General features: G+C 41.4%; 1 protein-coding gene across 2 annotated transcripts in view; it reads right to left on the minus strand.

Annotated features, from left to right (window-relative positions):
* Positions 1-13,663, minus strand: part of smek1 (SMEK homolog 1, suppressor of mek1 (Dictyostelium)) — a 115,057-nt gene that overhangs the window by 18,463 nt on the left and 82,931 nt on the right. For both annotated transcript variants that reach the window (XM_052039395.1, XM_052039304.1), the window contains exons 7-8: positions 12,572-12,688; positions 3,306-3,437 (exon numbers count right to left, since the gene is read on the minus strand). In XM_052039395.1, coding sequence (XP_051895355.1) covers positions 3,306-3,437; positions 12,572-12,688 — 249 coding nt within the window. The remainder of the gene's footprint in view (positions 1-3,305; positions 3,438-12,571; positions 12,689-13,663) is intronic.

Consider the following 13,663-nt stretch of genomic DNA (forward strand, 5'->3'; position numbering starts at 1 on the left):
TGCTGACACGAGTAACATGACCCCACCTCCTTCAGCATGTTTAGATTCCTGGTGTTGTAACTGCCTTTGACAATGTTGCAAAACACTCACAATATTAAATCAAATCACTACCTTAAAGTTAAATCTTCGCCTTCCCATCCCACACAAGTAACAGTGAATATTTCCTATAACCTGGGTTGCAACCCATTTAACATTTATCAAGGCAGGAGTCCCACCTTTGGGGTTGTTCCAGAATGCTTTTGAAATATGGTATGTATGCGTTCTACATATTCGTTAACATCCTCATCTGTCTTTTGCACCGTACTGCGCATCTTAAGCCAATCAACAGTGCAAGGGGAAACCACTCCCTCAAAGCATTTAAAGTTATAACACAGAAAAGCAGGTTGTTAGGGAACCTCCGACTGCAGTGGGACAGTGGCTGATGCCAGCTCTGCTGAGTATTCAGGGGGTGACACTTGTTTTCTTGTATTAGATTCAGTGTTGTAAACTGTATGGAATAACTTTAGTTTGTGGCACATTTGCTTGGCAACTACACTGCTGCATTGTGGTTTTAATATTACTTCATTTACATTTCACCCAGTATTTACCCTCCCTGATTATCCACACCATAACGGGTGCAAGTTGTAACCGTGGCTGAGGGAAGCAAGAGTGCAGAGGGTTATAGTCATCCATTTCATCCTCTGATTCCGGTACCGGTTGTTTCTTTTTAAACACAGACACCATTATCTTTCTCTGTTCTTTCCATCTTTCCCATTTCTCCAGCACCTTTTGTACACTTTCCCTGTTCTTCCTGGGAGATTCAACTAACTGCTTCTGCATCTCACTTTCCCAGTGAATAAATGTAGACCAACCCACATTTTTCTTACATATTTTTTCTCTCTGCTAATGCCTTCTGTGACACTCCAGATGGTCTGCATTAGAAGTACTGTCGGGAGGGAAACTCTTATCTACTCCCTCGGTCCACATCACCCACTCATCAACATACTTTAACACTTTCTGGTCTATAATGCAAAAACATGTTCACCGCCAGTGTCCCCTTAGGGGGTCTGGGGCAGTCTTTTGACAGGGCTCCTATTTTTGCTTTAAAAAATACACATTCATTCACACTCACACATGGTAAAGAAAATATTTTACTCTTATCCACAACGATCCTTCTCCCTATTCCTCTTTTGTTATTTTCATTTCTTTTCTTTGTGGACCCAGCCCACAGGTGCTCACTCGCGCGACAAGAACCCGGCCTGAGGCACCCTGGTTGGGGACTCGAACCTCTGACTGCTGCGGCCTTCTTCGTTTCTGAATGGGGGACTCAAACTTCCCGTCGCAATTACTCAGCCAATTGCTATCCCTTTCGGCGACTATACGATGGTGTACTTCAACTACCCCACACGGGAAGAAATTAAGCGTTCCAGCAACAGACACAGTTCCACTTGTTCAAATATGAGCTGCCGCAGACTCCAGACTGATCGGTCACCAGGGCTCAACTCAGTTTTCCCAAATAGTGACGCTAAAGGTTAGCCATCTTGGCAGAAGCTCCAAGAAACTATCATCGCCAATTAACTGGACTCTGATAACTTGTACTCATTTCTCAATCACACTTTATATACTTGTGCACAAGGAGGACAGTCTGGCCCCCGTCACCAAACTATTCTCAAGTTTCAACAGAGTTATCTTTTTTAAACAGATATTGACCAATTAATATCTTTGTGCATCTTAGAATCCCTCGTTTGCCTACATAAAATACCAATCACATTCCATTAATATAGGTGTTAATGACCAATAGAAACTACATGTTAATGACTAATAATACCTTCGAGTTAGTAATGTAATTGTCCAATAGTTAGTGTGTGCCCTGCAATCCTTCATTTGCATCCTTATCTTGGTATGCCTGGTGATCTCGGCTCCCATGCTGTACAAAGAGAAGCTATGCTCTCAAGGACTTTGCTCAGCACAGGTGACTGCAGACTGTCTGCAAACCATCTCCGCCTGTACACTATCTTAACCCTTTCCTTGCAGCTTCTACCCCACTGTGGTAAGACTATTGAATGGTTCCCTCATACAATGAGATGGACTATGACCTCACGTCACTTGTTGTGACCTTGTACCTTATTACACTGCACTTTCTCTAGCTGTAACACTTTGTACTGTTACTGTTTTTACCTGTACTACATCAATGCACTTTGTACTAACTCAATGTAACTGCACTGTGTAATGAATTGGTACGATTGGTTTGTAAGACAAGCTTTTCACTGTACCTCAGTACAAGTGACAATAATAAACCAATAACAAACCAATACAGCGTCCACACCTGAACAGGTGCAAGTTCAACAACACGAAAAGAATCTCAACACCATCCAGAGCAAAGTTGCTCAAATGCCGAAACATTCACCTCCTCCATCACCATCACACCATGACTACATTGTGTGACATCTACTAAATAAACTACACTTACAAGCCTCCTTGTATGTCCCATTATTGTTGCTGGGTTTAAATCCTAGAAATCCCTACCCTCCTTTCTTAGTCAGCAGGTTCCATCCTGATAAAGTGTGGTTATTTTGCACCTTTCTTCCCCACCTCCCCATGTTAATCTCCATCTCCCCTTAAGACACTATCTGATGCAAGGTTTAAACCCTCCTTAAGTGGAGGTGAAGTACACATCTCAATCACAACACGACTTTTCATATGTGAAGATATGTGGCAGAATAGATGCAGAAGGAAAAAGAGCTCTTAGGATAGGGTGAATGTGTGATCAAGTATTTAGTGCTTTAATAAGTTTCCTTGTTTGCCACTGTCACTGCTTAAGGATGGAGATACAAGGGATGAAGGAATGTCAATGGTAAAACAAAGAATCAGATAAGTACCAAGGAGAGGAGGAGGCAGGATTGGGAAAGTCCAAGGAATAATGTCACACTGGACTATGGCAATCATGAGTGAATAATGTTTATGCAGACCACGCAGACGTGTGGATGACTAGGCAGGATGAAGTGGGAAGGCCAGCAATGGTATACTGGGGAAATTCACCTTCAGGAGATAAAAGTTAGAATATGATCTTTTGTGGCAGGCACATAGGGAGGTCAATGAAAACAATCTTGATAAAGAATAATTACAGTGAAAGAGACTGAGTAAAGTAGCAAAGTTCCATATCTCAGACTTGGTAGAGGTGGCAATCAGGGGCTCTGCTACACTTGAGGCTGGAGGTGTCAGGGAATGAGAGCAAACTCACACTTTATTATATATAAAACTAAACAGATAAAATAGAAAATGCAATGTAATAAACACTGAATGAGATATTTTAAAAAAATACTTACATTGGCGGTGGCCAACATGTTCTCGGGGTCAACCAGAGTGCGGAGCAGTCCCATAAGCTGGACTGCACCGCCGAGCTCAGGATCGGGATCACAAATCATATGTTCAATGATGAGATTAATGAGGAGGATATCCTAAAAGAAAGAACAATAGCTATGAGTTTCATATTTAAACCAAGATGCAAACTGGTCTAACCATGCATTGATCAAGTGGCCAAAATTATCTCAACAAAGGTAGATGAATAACCATAATTACACAACACACATAACAAATGGACTGAGATAAAAGCTTGGGACTAAATTGAATAAAAATGGCACAAGCTCACCCATTCTTGTTTTTGCTGAAATTCAAGTTCACGTATGATGACTAATTTAGGTTATCATACATACCCATCCTGCCTAATGGTTTTTAATGATGCTTTGAAGAGTCCAAAGCTCATGGTTCTGCAAGGCCCTTGTTTTACAACGAATTAAAATCTTTTACTGCATGACTTTTGAAACTTTACAAGCATTCCATCATTGTCTGCTGTGAGATAACTCAAATATCAAGTGATTTTCATTCTGAATGTACCGACAGTTCTACTATTCCCTTTAGGGTGACTTGGATCATAAGTGAGTAACATGATGAAATGCACCTCTACTACAGACTATTTTGTGATTGTACATATGAATTAGGAGCAGGAGTAGGGCAGATGGGCCCTTGACCATTTAATATCATGGATAGTCTGATTATCACCTCAACTACACATCACTGTCCACCTGCAGTAACCTTTCAATCCCTTGCTTATCAAGAACTTATCTACTTTTACCTTAAAGATGTTCATAAGCTTTGCTGCCACCATTTTTCAGGGAGAGAGTGCCAAAGACTCATGATCCTCTGAGAGAAACAAAATGACTCCGCTGTCTTAGACAAGTGACCCCCAGCTCTAGCTTCTTCCACAGGAGGAAATATCGTCTCTATACCCACCCTGTCCAGGTCACCAAGGTTCTCAAGTGTTTCAAGACTCTTCCAAACTTGAATGGATACAAGTCTGGTCAGCTAACCTTTCCTCATAAAACAATCCACCCAGAACAGCAAACCTCTGAGGCAGGCACGGTGGTGTAGCAGTTAGCGTAACGTTTTACAGCGCCAGAGACCGGGATTCAATTCCCACCGCTGTCTATAAGGAGTTTGTACGTTCTCCCCATGTCTGCGTGGGTTTCCTCTGGGTGCTCTGGTTTCCTCCCACATTCCAAAAGACGTACGGGTTAGGAAGTTATGGGCATGCTATATTGGCATCGGAGGTGTGGCGACACTTGCAGGCTGCCCCCAGAACACTCTATGCAAAAGATGCATTTCACTGTGTGTTTCGATGTACATGTGACTAATAAAGAAATCTTATCTTATCTAATACATTAATATCCCTCCTTAAATAAGGAAATAAACACTGTATTCCAGACTAAGGCATAACCTCTCTATCGTTGTATACAATTTCTCTTTTAATAACTGATAACTAGCACAAAAGAACCACAAACCAAATGGTTTGAACCAATATCTGCAAAGATACACTTTGCAGTAAATATCAGAACTTTCAGTATACAAGCTTTCATGTAAACATTACTGGGATATCACTGCACATGGACACAGAGAACTCCAAGTCAAAATAAGTTTCCTGATCATTTCCTATAATATTACAATTTCTGATTCCAAACTTCAATTTGTGAATGAGCTTTGAGTAGGTGTACTATACTTGGAGCTGTACTCTAACTTCTTTTTTGCCTCAAGCAATTTATTCAAAGAAAGGAGAGCAAATAATTAGAACATCCAATTACAGAATGGTATATCTTATATAACTAGTTTTCAATACTGTAATTAAACCAAGTTGAATATCAGTTTACTTTGGAATACAAAAATGGAGTACGTGATAAAATTAACAAATTCAATGGAGCACAGGAGTAGAGAGACCTTAGTGTGCAGGCACAAGTCATTAAAAGGGTGACAGCTTAATCTGATGAATCAAATGAAAAAAGAAACACAATTTTCAATTCTGAAATTGTATAGTTCACAAGATAATGCTAATGGTGTATAAGATCTTAATTTATGCACTGGAACAGGGGTTACATTTACAAAAGTAGACGACAAATTCAGGAATAAACATGCCTTTTTCAGAAAAGGTGGCGGGTTTAATCACGCAGATCTCCAAGGGAAATTAGTCAGTTATTTGAAAATGATGTTTTGTTTTGAGGAAGTGTAGTAGAAGGACAGTGCTGTCGAATAGGAAGAAGCATTGAGAGAGGTGCACCAAAATGAGTGTGTGATAATCTTATGTCTACAAGAGACTTTGGTGATTCTCAAGTTTCAACTGTTCCAGAAAGTGAACTGAAAGTTTCATACAAGTCAGAATCAGGGCTTTCAAAAGGCCCAATTCATATCGATATATCCTTTTGAGTCTTTCTGCCATGTGCTTTTCTAATTTCTCCTTAAACGCAGTTAATCTTTTCACATCAACTACTCCCTGTGGTAAGCACCATGCTATTTAATAGAATTTTGAGAAGCAGAGAAAAGTAACATGCAGTAGAAATTTTTGAAAAGGCAATCGAATTAACATGTATTTTTTCAAGATGTGACCTTCTGTTCCCCTATTCCAGAGCAGCAAATAGTGGGCATCACGTAGGGTGCACCACATCAGTCCTTCATTTGCTAGCCAAAGCATTTCCTTTATGGAGTTAGAAGACTGGGTATAATGCCAAGTGCGGTACAAATATCGTCACTGAGCCAAATATTTAAGAGGGCTGTTCCAAGTATGCATTGTTCAAGCACCAAGATGGTTTTCCCTGTTCAATTTTTGTGTCCAGCTCCAATTATGTACATGTTTATTTATTTCCAAAAGAAAAAAAAACAAAGGAACAGATATGACTGATGTTCACATTTCAGAGTGGTTTCTATTTCTATACAAGGTCACGTCTGTTGAGGCAGAAGAGATATCCTCAGCACTAAACTCCCAGGATCTTGCTGCACTGCAGAAGCACCAATAATTCTCTCATTTTCAATGACTCAACTCCCCCAAATTATCAGTGATGACAACAACGTGTGTATGTGGATGGGATGGGGGGAGGGGTTGATAAAAGAAAAATGAGATACTTTGCCCTTCCTAAATAAACAATAATGTACTGATGGCTCCTTACAATAAACCATTCAACCATTTGCATTCATGCAGCTATATTCTGTGAATTTGTGCTACATTGCACATCATCCTTAATACTCAAGTATTCAACCACATAATCACTGATATTTCTCATGCAACAACTTCAGAACTATAAACATGTCCCACAAAGATCATCTTTCGGTTTCACAGTCTGAGATTGGTGCAAGTCAATTGTTGAGAAAATGAGAGATTTGTTTTTCTTTTTCTTTTGAGAGAAATGCTTTATTCAGAAATTCGTGAATATTAAATGGATACTTTTTTGGGTTAAAATGACCCCAGGTATACACTCTGATTTATACAGCATGCCAAGTCAGGCACGAGTAGACAACATCATTGGCATTTTAGAGAAATAAAGACGAGGGCTGCAGAGGGTTGTAGACTCAGCTAGCTCCATCACAGGCACAACCCTCCCACCATCAAGGACACATCCATCACTAAGGACCCTCACTATCTGGGACATGACCTCTTCTCGTTACTACCATCGGGGAGGTGGTACAGGAGCCTGAAGACCCACACTCAATTCAGAAACAGCTTCTTCCTGTCCGCCATCAGATTTCTGAACAGTCCATGAACACTACCTCGTTATTCCTTTTTTTTGCACTATTTACTTCTGTAATTTATAATAATTTTGTCTTTGCACTGTTCTGCTGTTGCAAAATAACAAATTTCACATCGTACAAGTCAGTGATAATAAATCCGATTCTGATTGGGTTTACTTTTTTGTAGAAATATCTGTAATTTTTCAAAAAAAAAGTAAATTGATTATACATTTCCACACGAAATAAATTTAAATGGCATTAGGTCAGTGTCCTCAGCAAGCCCTCATATTTTCTGACCGTTACCTCAGTAAATTCGATCAGCCAAAATGGATCTCAAAAAACCTAAGATTAAAAACTGTCGGTTTACAGTGTATCAGGATGGTTCTAATAAGTTGTTACAGAGCTATTAATCCAGACACTTGGACAAATCATCCCATCATCATAAGAGGATTCTAAATTTAGTTAATTAAATGATCCAAGTAGAAAAAGCTAGCAATAGTAATAGTGATCTTGAAATTACCAGGTTGTATTAAAATCATATGGTAGCAACAGTATACTGAAATTTTAGAGACACAAGAGATTCTGTAGATGCTGGAATCTGGAGCAATACATGCAAAATGCTGGAGGAACTCAGCAGGTCAGGCAGCATCCGTGGAGGAAAATAAAGAGTCGACATTTCTGGTCAAGACTCTTTATCAGGGCTGGAAAGGAAGAGGGCAGAAGCCGGAATAAGGTCGGGGGAAGGGGAGGAGCAAAGGCTGGCAAGTGATAGGCGAGTCAAGATGAGAGGAGGAAGGTTGGTGGGTGGGGAGGGGAGGGGACGAAAAGGAATGATGCAAGAAGCTGAGAGGTGATAGGTAGAAGAGGCAAGAGGGCTGAAGAAGGAATCCAGTAGGAGAGGGCAGTAGATCATTGGGAAGAAAGGAAAGCAGGTGGGGAATAGATGGGCAGGTCATGAGGGCAGGGGAGGGGAAAGAGAAGGGGTGAGAGGGCCACAGGAATGAGGGAAGACAGGGGCAGGTAGAAAAGGGGAAAAAGGGGTTACTGGAAGTTAATGTTGAGGCTGTCAGGTTGGAGACTACCAAGATGGAATATGAGGTGGTGTTCCTCCAACCTGCGTCTGGCCTCAACATGGCAGTAGAGGAGGCCGAGTATACTCAGCTATACCATAGTGCCAAGTCTAAACCTAAAAATAAAACTGGATGGAATAGCTATCATTAAACTAAGGACAGGTTGCAGACACAGCTGAGGCACAGACAGTCCAGTTGGTCCTGCAAGACCTCCTCAAAAGCAACTGGAGGTTGATACCCAATTTGGAGAATTGTTCCAGCATAAATGGCAGTGATGCTTCACTCCCCGACAACTCTGTGATCTCTGTCTTGGAGGCTGATATCAGAACATCCTTCAAGAGGGTGAACCCTCACAAGGCATCAGGCCCTGACAGTGTACCTGGCCGGGTACTGAAAACCTGTGCCAACCAACTGGCTGGAGTATTCAAGAACATCTTCAACCTCTCACTGCTGCGGTCTGGGGTTCACACCTGCCTCAAAAGGGCAGTAACCATACCAGTGCCTAAGAAGAAAAGGGTGAGCTGCCTCAACGACTGTTGACCGGTAGCACTTACATCTACCATAACGAAGTGCTCTGAGAGGTTGGTTATGGCTAGGATTAACTCCTGCCTAAGCAAAGACCTGGACCCACGTCAATTTGCCTACCACAACAGGTCTACAGCAGACGCAATCTCACTGGCTCTCCACTCTGCTTTGAAGCACCTAGACAACAGCAAAGCACATCTCAGGCTGCTGTTTAACGATTATAGCTCTGTGGTCAATACCATCATCCCCTCAGTATTAATCATCAAGCCTCAAAACCTTGGCCTCTGTACCTCCCTCTACAAATGAATCCTCGACTTCCAACATCTCCTCCTCGCTGACAATCAACGCAGGCCACTACTCACTCTACACTCATGACTGTGTAGCTAAGCACAGCTCATTTATAAATTTGCAATGACATCACTGTTGTTGGTAAAATCTCAGATGGTAACAAGGAGGCGTACAGGAGTGAGATAGATCAGCTGGTTGAGTGGTGTTGCAACAACAACCTCGCACTCATCGAGAGCCAGACCAAGGAATTGGTTGTGGTCTTCAGGAAGGGGAAGTCAGGAGAACATGCACCAGTGCACGTTGAGGGGTCAGCTGTGGAAAGGGTGAGCAGCTTCAAGTTCCTGGGCGTCAGCATCTCAGAGGATCTGTCCTGGGGCCAACACGTTGATGCAATCACAAAGAAGGCAAGCCAGCAGCTCTACTTTGTTAGGAGTTTGAGCAGATTTGGTATGTCACCAAACTTCCATAGATGTACAGTGGAGAGTTGCATCACAGCCTGATATGGAGGCTCCAATGCACAGGATTGCATGAGGCTGCAGAGGGTTGTAGACTCAGCCAGCTCCACCACAGGCACAACCCTCTGAGATGCCTTAAGGCATCGGCATCCATCATTAAGGACTCTCACCATCTGGGACATGCGCTCTTCTCATTACTACCATCGGGGAGGAAGTACAGGAGTCTGAAGACACACACTCAATGATTCATAAATAGCTTCTTCCCCACAGCCATCAGATTTCCGAACACTACCTCATTGTTCCTTTTTTTTTTGCACTATTTATTTTGTAATTTATAGTTTTTACGTCTTTGCAAGTACTGCTGCTGCAAAACAATAAATTTCACGTTATATTAGACAGTGATAATAAACCTGATTCTGACTAGAAAAGCAACAGCCTGAGGAAACACTTAGAGTCTCAGCCAACATCCTCAGGTATGTCTGTCTCACTGGCTGGTCATACCCACCAGAGTGATCGCACCAAGTTACACAACAGTAAGGAGAGGAGAGATGAGTAAAGTCCGCAACATTGACTCTGGACCCAATGATGTCTCGTGCCTTCAGGTCAACCGTGGGCAAGGAAACCACCTACTATTTACCATCTACTGCCCTCCCTCAGCTGATATATTAGTACACATTCACAGTAAACACCATTTGGAAGAAGTACTGAGTAACAAGAGCAAAGAATGCATTCTGGGTGAGGACCAAGAATGCAACAGGTGGTGAGAAAAGCAATACAAAGAGAATCTTGCTCCAACTTGTACTCGCCAATCCATCCATTTCAGATGCATCTGTACATGTTGGTACTGATCAATAACCACAACAGAGACCTTGTGAAGACAAAGCTCCGTCTTCACGCCTACACCAAATCCACAACTCAAACACTTAAGGACATGGAAATGCCATCATCTTCAAGTTTCCTTTAATGTCATGTGGCATCCTGACTTGGAGCTACATCTGTAATGCTTACACCCCATGTGGAAATTAAAAAAAAATTTGAAACAGCAGAAAATTATTGATTCAAGCTCAAAAATGCAAGATAAAGCACAGAATGACTTAGTACCAGACACAAGACACTACAGATGCTGGAATCTGGAGCAGCAAACAATCTGCTGGAGGAACTCAGTGGGTCACGCAGCATCTGTGGGGAGAAAAGAATTGTCTATATTTCAGGTTGAAACCCTGCATCAGGACATAGATCTGATGCAGGGGTTCGACCCAAAATGCCAACAATTCTGCCCCCTCCACTGACAGATGCAACTCGACCCGCTGAGTTCCTCCAACAGATTGTTTGTTGACATTGCCAGATATGTTATTCAAGTGGGGTGCCAAACTAAGGCTCTGCCCATTAAAAGTCCCAAGGCATCATTTGAAAAAGACCTGGGAGCTCCCGTTGCCCTGGCCAACACAGGTCCTTCAAAATAAAACAAGCCTGAAACAAAGATTCAAGTGGTTACTCCTCTGTTCATTGCAGTTGGGTAAAGGACAAGCAAAATAAATTTTGCTTTTGACGACAAAATAGTAATGTGGACTTCATAAAGTAAGTCACTGTACAAAATGAGATATATTCAGATGTTCAATGACGTACCAACCACAAGTAACTATAATCCAGTTGAAATGGGATGTCATCACTTCTGGCAGATAGATATTCTGTGTGGTTCAGAAAGCACAACCTATAGTTAACCTAAAGTTTAGGATGGCTTAATGTTTATGAATAAACATTGCTTCAGTCTCTAGTACAAACATCCCCTGCCTTAACAAGCACAGAATACATAAAACAGTGAACATTTAAATCATTTACATTCAAAAGTACCATTCAGACATACTGATATTTATCCTCCACAAGAGCAGGAATTGTAATCCCAAATGTCCAACTTATTCCTATATTCCTTTACCCCTTTATTTCAACTGCCAATCTAACTCATGCTTATATTTCAACGTAGTTTCTACTTGTATCAATAACTCCACTTATACGCCCTCCAATCTCAATTCTACAAATATAAACGTTTCTGTTTTCTTTCAAACAATTCAGGGGGTACCTGTCCATTTTTCCCAGGCCCCAATGTTGTTTGGGAGCATTTCCCATAGCATCATACAACACAGATAGGCCCTTTGGCCCAATGACCATCAAGCACCCATTTACACTAAACCCACATTTTTATTCTCTCCATATTCCCATCAACTTTCCTCAGATTCTACCCTTTACCAACACATTGGGGCAATTTGCAGTAGCCAGTAAACCTACTGACCCGTACGTCATTGCAATGTGGATGGAAATTGGAGCACCCAGGGGAAACACACGTGGTGACAGGGTGAAGGTGCGAACCCCACACAGACCATATTGGAATCAGGATCAAATATGCATCAATGGAGCTGCAAGGCTGCACCTCTACTAGCTGCGTCACTATGCTGGTTCCACGAGTGACTGGAATTAGCTGTCAGCAACATTAGACAGATTAGGAGGAATTTATTCTCTCCTACAGTTATGAATCTTTGGAATTTTCCATCCAGAGCATTGTGAAAGGGGAATCATCAAGTATATTTAATGCTGAGGAAAATTTTTGGACTGTAATACAGTTAGGGGCCAAAGACAAAATCAACTATGATTTAAACGGGAGAGCACACTTGGGCTGTATTTCTCAACATCATCAATATGCCACCATCCACACCGCCACCGCCCCCCCCCCCCCCCCCCCCCCCATTCACTTAACCTGCCCGCATACCTTTGCGGATTATTTGTACTGTCAGAAAACTTGAATACAATTGCATTTGGTTCCTTCATCTAACATATCAGGTAATCTATTACATAATCTGCTGAAAGAAGAAACAGGCCAGGACACAGGAAGAACTTTTCTGCACTTCACCCTGAGGTTCTTTTTTTGGAATTGGCATTCCAGAGGCAAGGATAGACCTTTGATTAATATCTCCTTTGAAAGATTGCACCTCCAATCTGATGGCCTGGATTATGTACACAATTCTCTGAAAGTGGGATTAAAACCAGATTATTTTAATAATAAATTACTACATCTTGATACTTTCAATGCATCCATATCTCAGTCTAAAATATACAATAAATCAGTAATAATCCATCTAATCTGTGTAATGCAAAACAGACTGTCCCAGCAAAGTTCAAACTTTTTTTTTGCAATCACAGCTTCCAAGTACTCACATCATCGTTTTGTTGAGCTTCCTGCATGACAAACTCTCGTACCATGGAGGGATTATACTCAACCAAATAGGAAAATATATCAGTGGCTGCACTTCGCACCTGAACGTCATCCATACCCTGCAAATCAATATTTGCAAAGTTATTAAAGTACACAGTTACCATGCAACAGGGAAGTTTGGAAATGAAACAGTACTTTGACTGAGGCACAATTATCAGAGCCTTCACACTGCTCGTGCAAATTAACTGGTACAATATAGTAGAGTGGTGATAAAGATCATTGGAGGCCTAGAAGATTAGGCCAGATACTGAATCTAGTTTCTCTATGGCTATTTAAGAACATGATACCCTTTATCTTATTTCCTAAGAGGAATTCTTCCAGTCAATTTCTAAACACTGTCATGCTTTCTGTTCCATCCTCCCTTGGTAATCTGTCTCACAATATGCCTTTGATGCTGCTGCAAGTAAGTTTTTCATCACACTGTGCACACATTAACTTGTGTATGACAATAAACTCGACTTTGACCTCACATTTCAACCACCCTTGCTATAACTGCCCTGATTTTTCATAACCCAACCTTGAGGCAGCACCCCTCCTGGAATATGGAGAACAATATCATTTGGTACTCCAGATATAGCTTCATCAGGACATCACTTCAACATCACCTCCTCAGGCTTGTGAGACACAACTTAGCTATAGCTCAAAATTTTATTTCCTTTTATTTTCCTGAGCTTGCAAAGAGACAATACCCAGTTAATGGTAAGACTCTTAACAGTGTTGATGTAGAGAGGCATCTAGGGGTTTAAGTCCATAATGGCTGCACAGTTTGATAAGGTAGTAAAGGCGGCGTATGGCATGCTTGCCTTTATTAGTTGAGGCACTGAGTTCAAGAGTCAGGAAGTTAGGTGCAGCTTTATAAACTTTATAAATCTGATATTGTGTAATGAGACAGGATTAATCAGTGATCTAATAGCAAAGAGTTTTCCAGGAAAGAGTGACTGGAGCATGGTAGAATTTCAAATTCAGTTTGAAGACTAGAACTGTGGCCTGAAACTAGTGTCAAAAATTTAAATGAAAGGCATTAACCTGGTAAG

This window comes from Pristis pectinata, chromosome 1 (assembly GCF_009764475.1).
Source record: "Pristis pectinata isolate sPriPec2 chromosome 1, sPriPec2.1.pri, whole genome shotgun sequence".
Lineage (NCBI taxonomy): Eukaryota > Metazoa > Chordata > Chondrichthyes > Rhinopristiformes > Pristidae > Pristis > Pristis pectinata.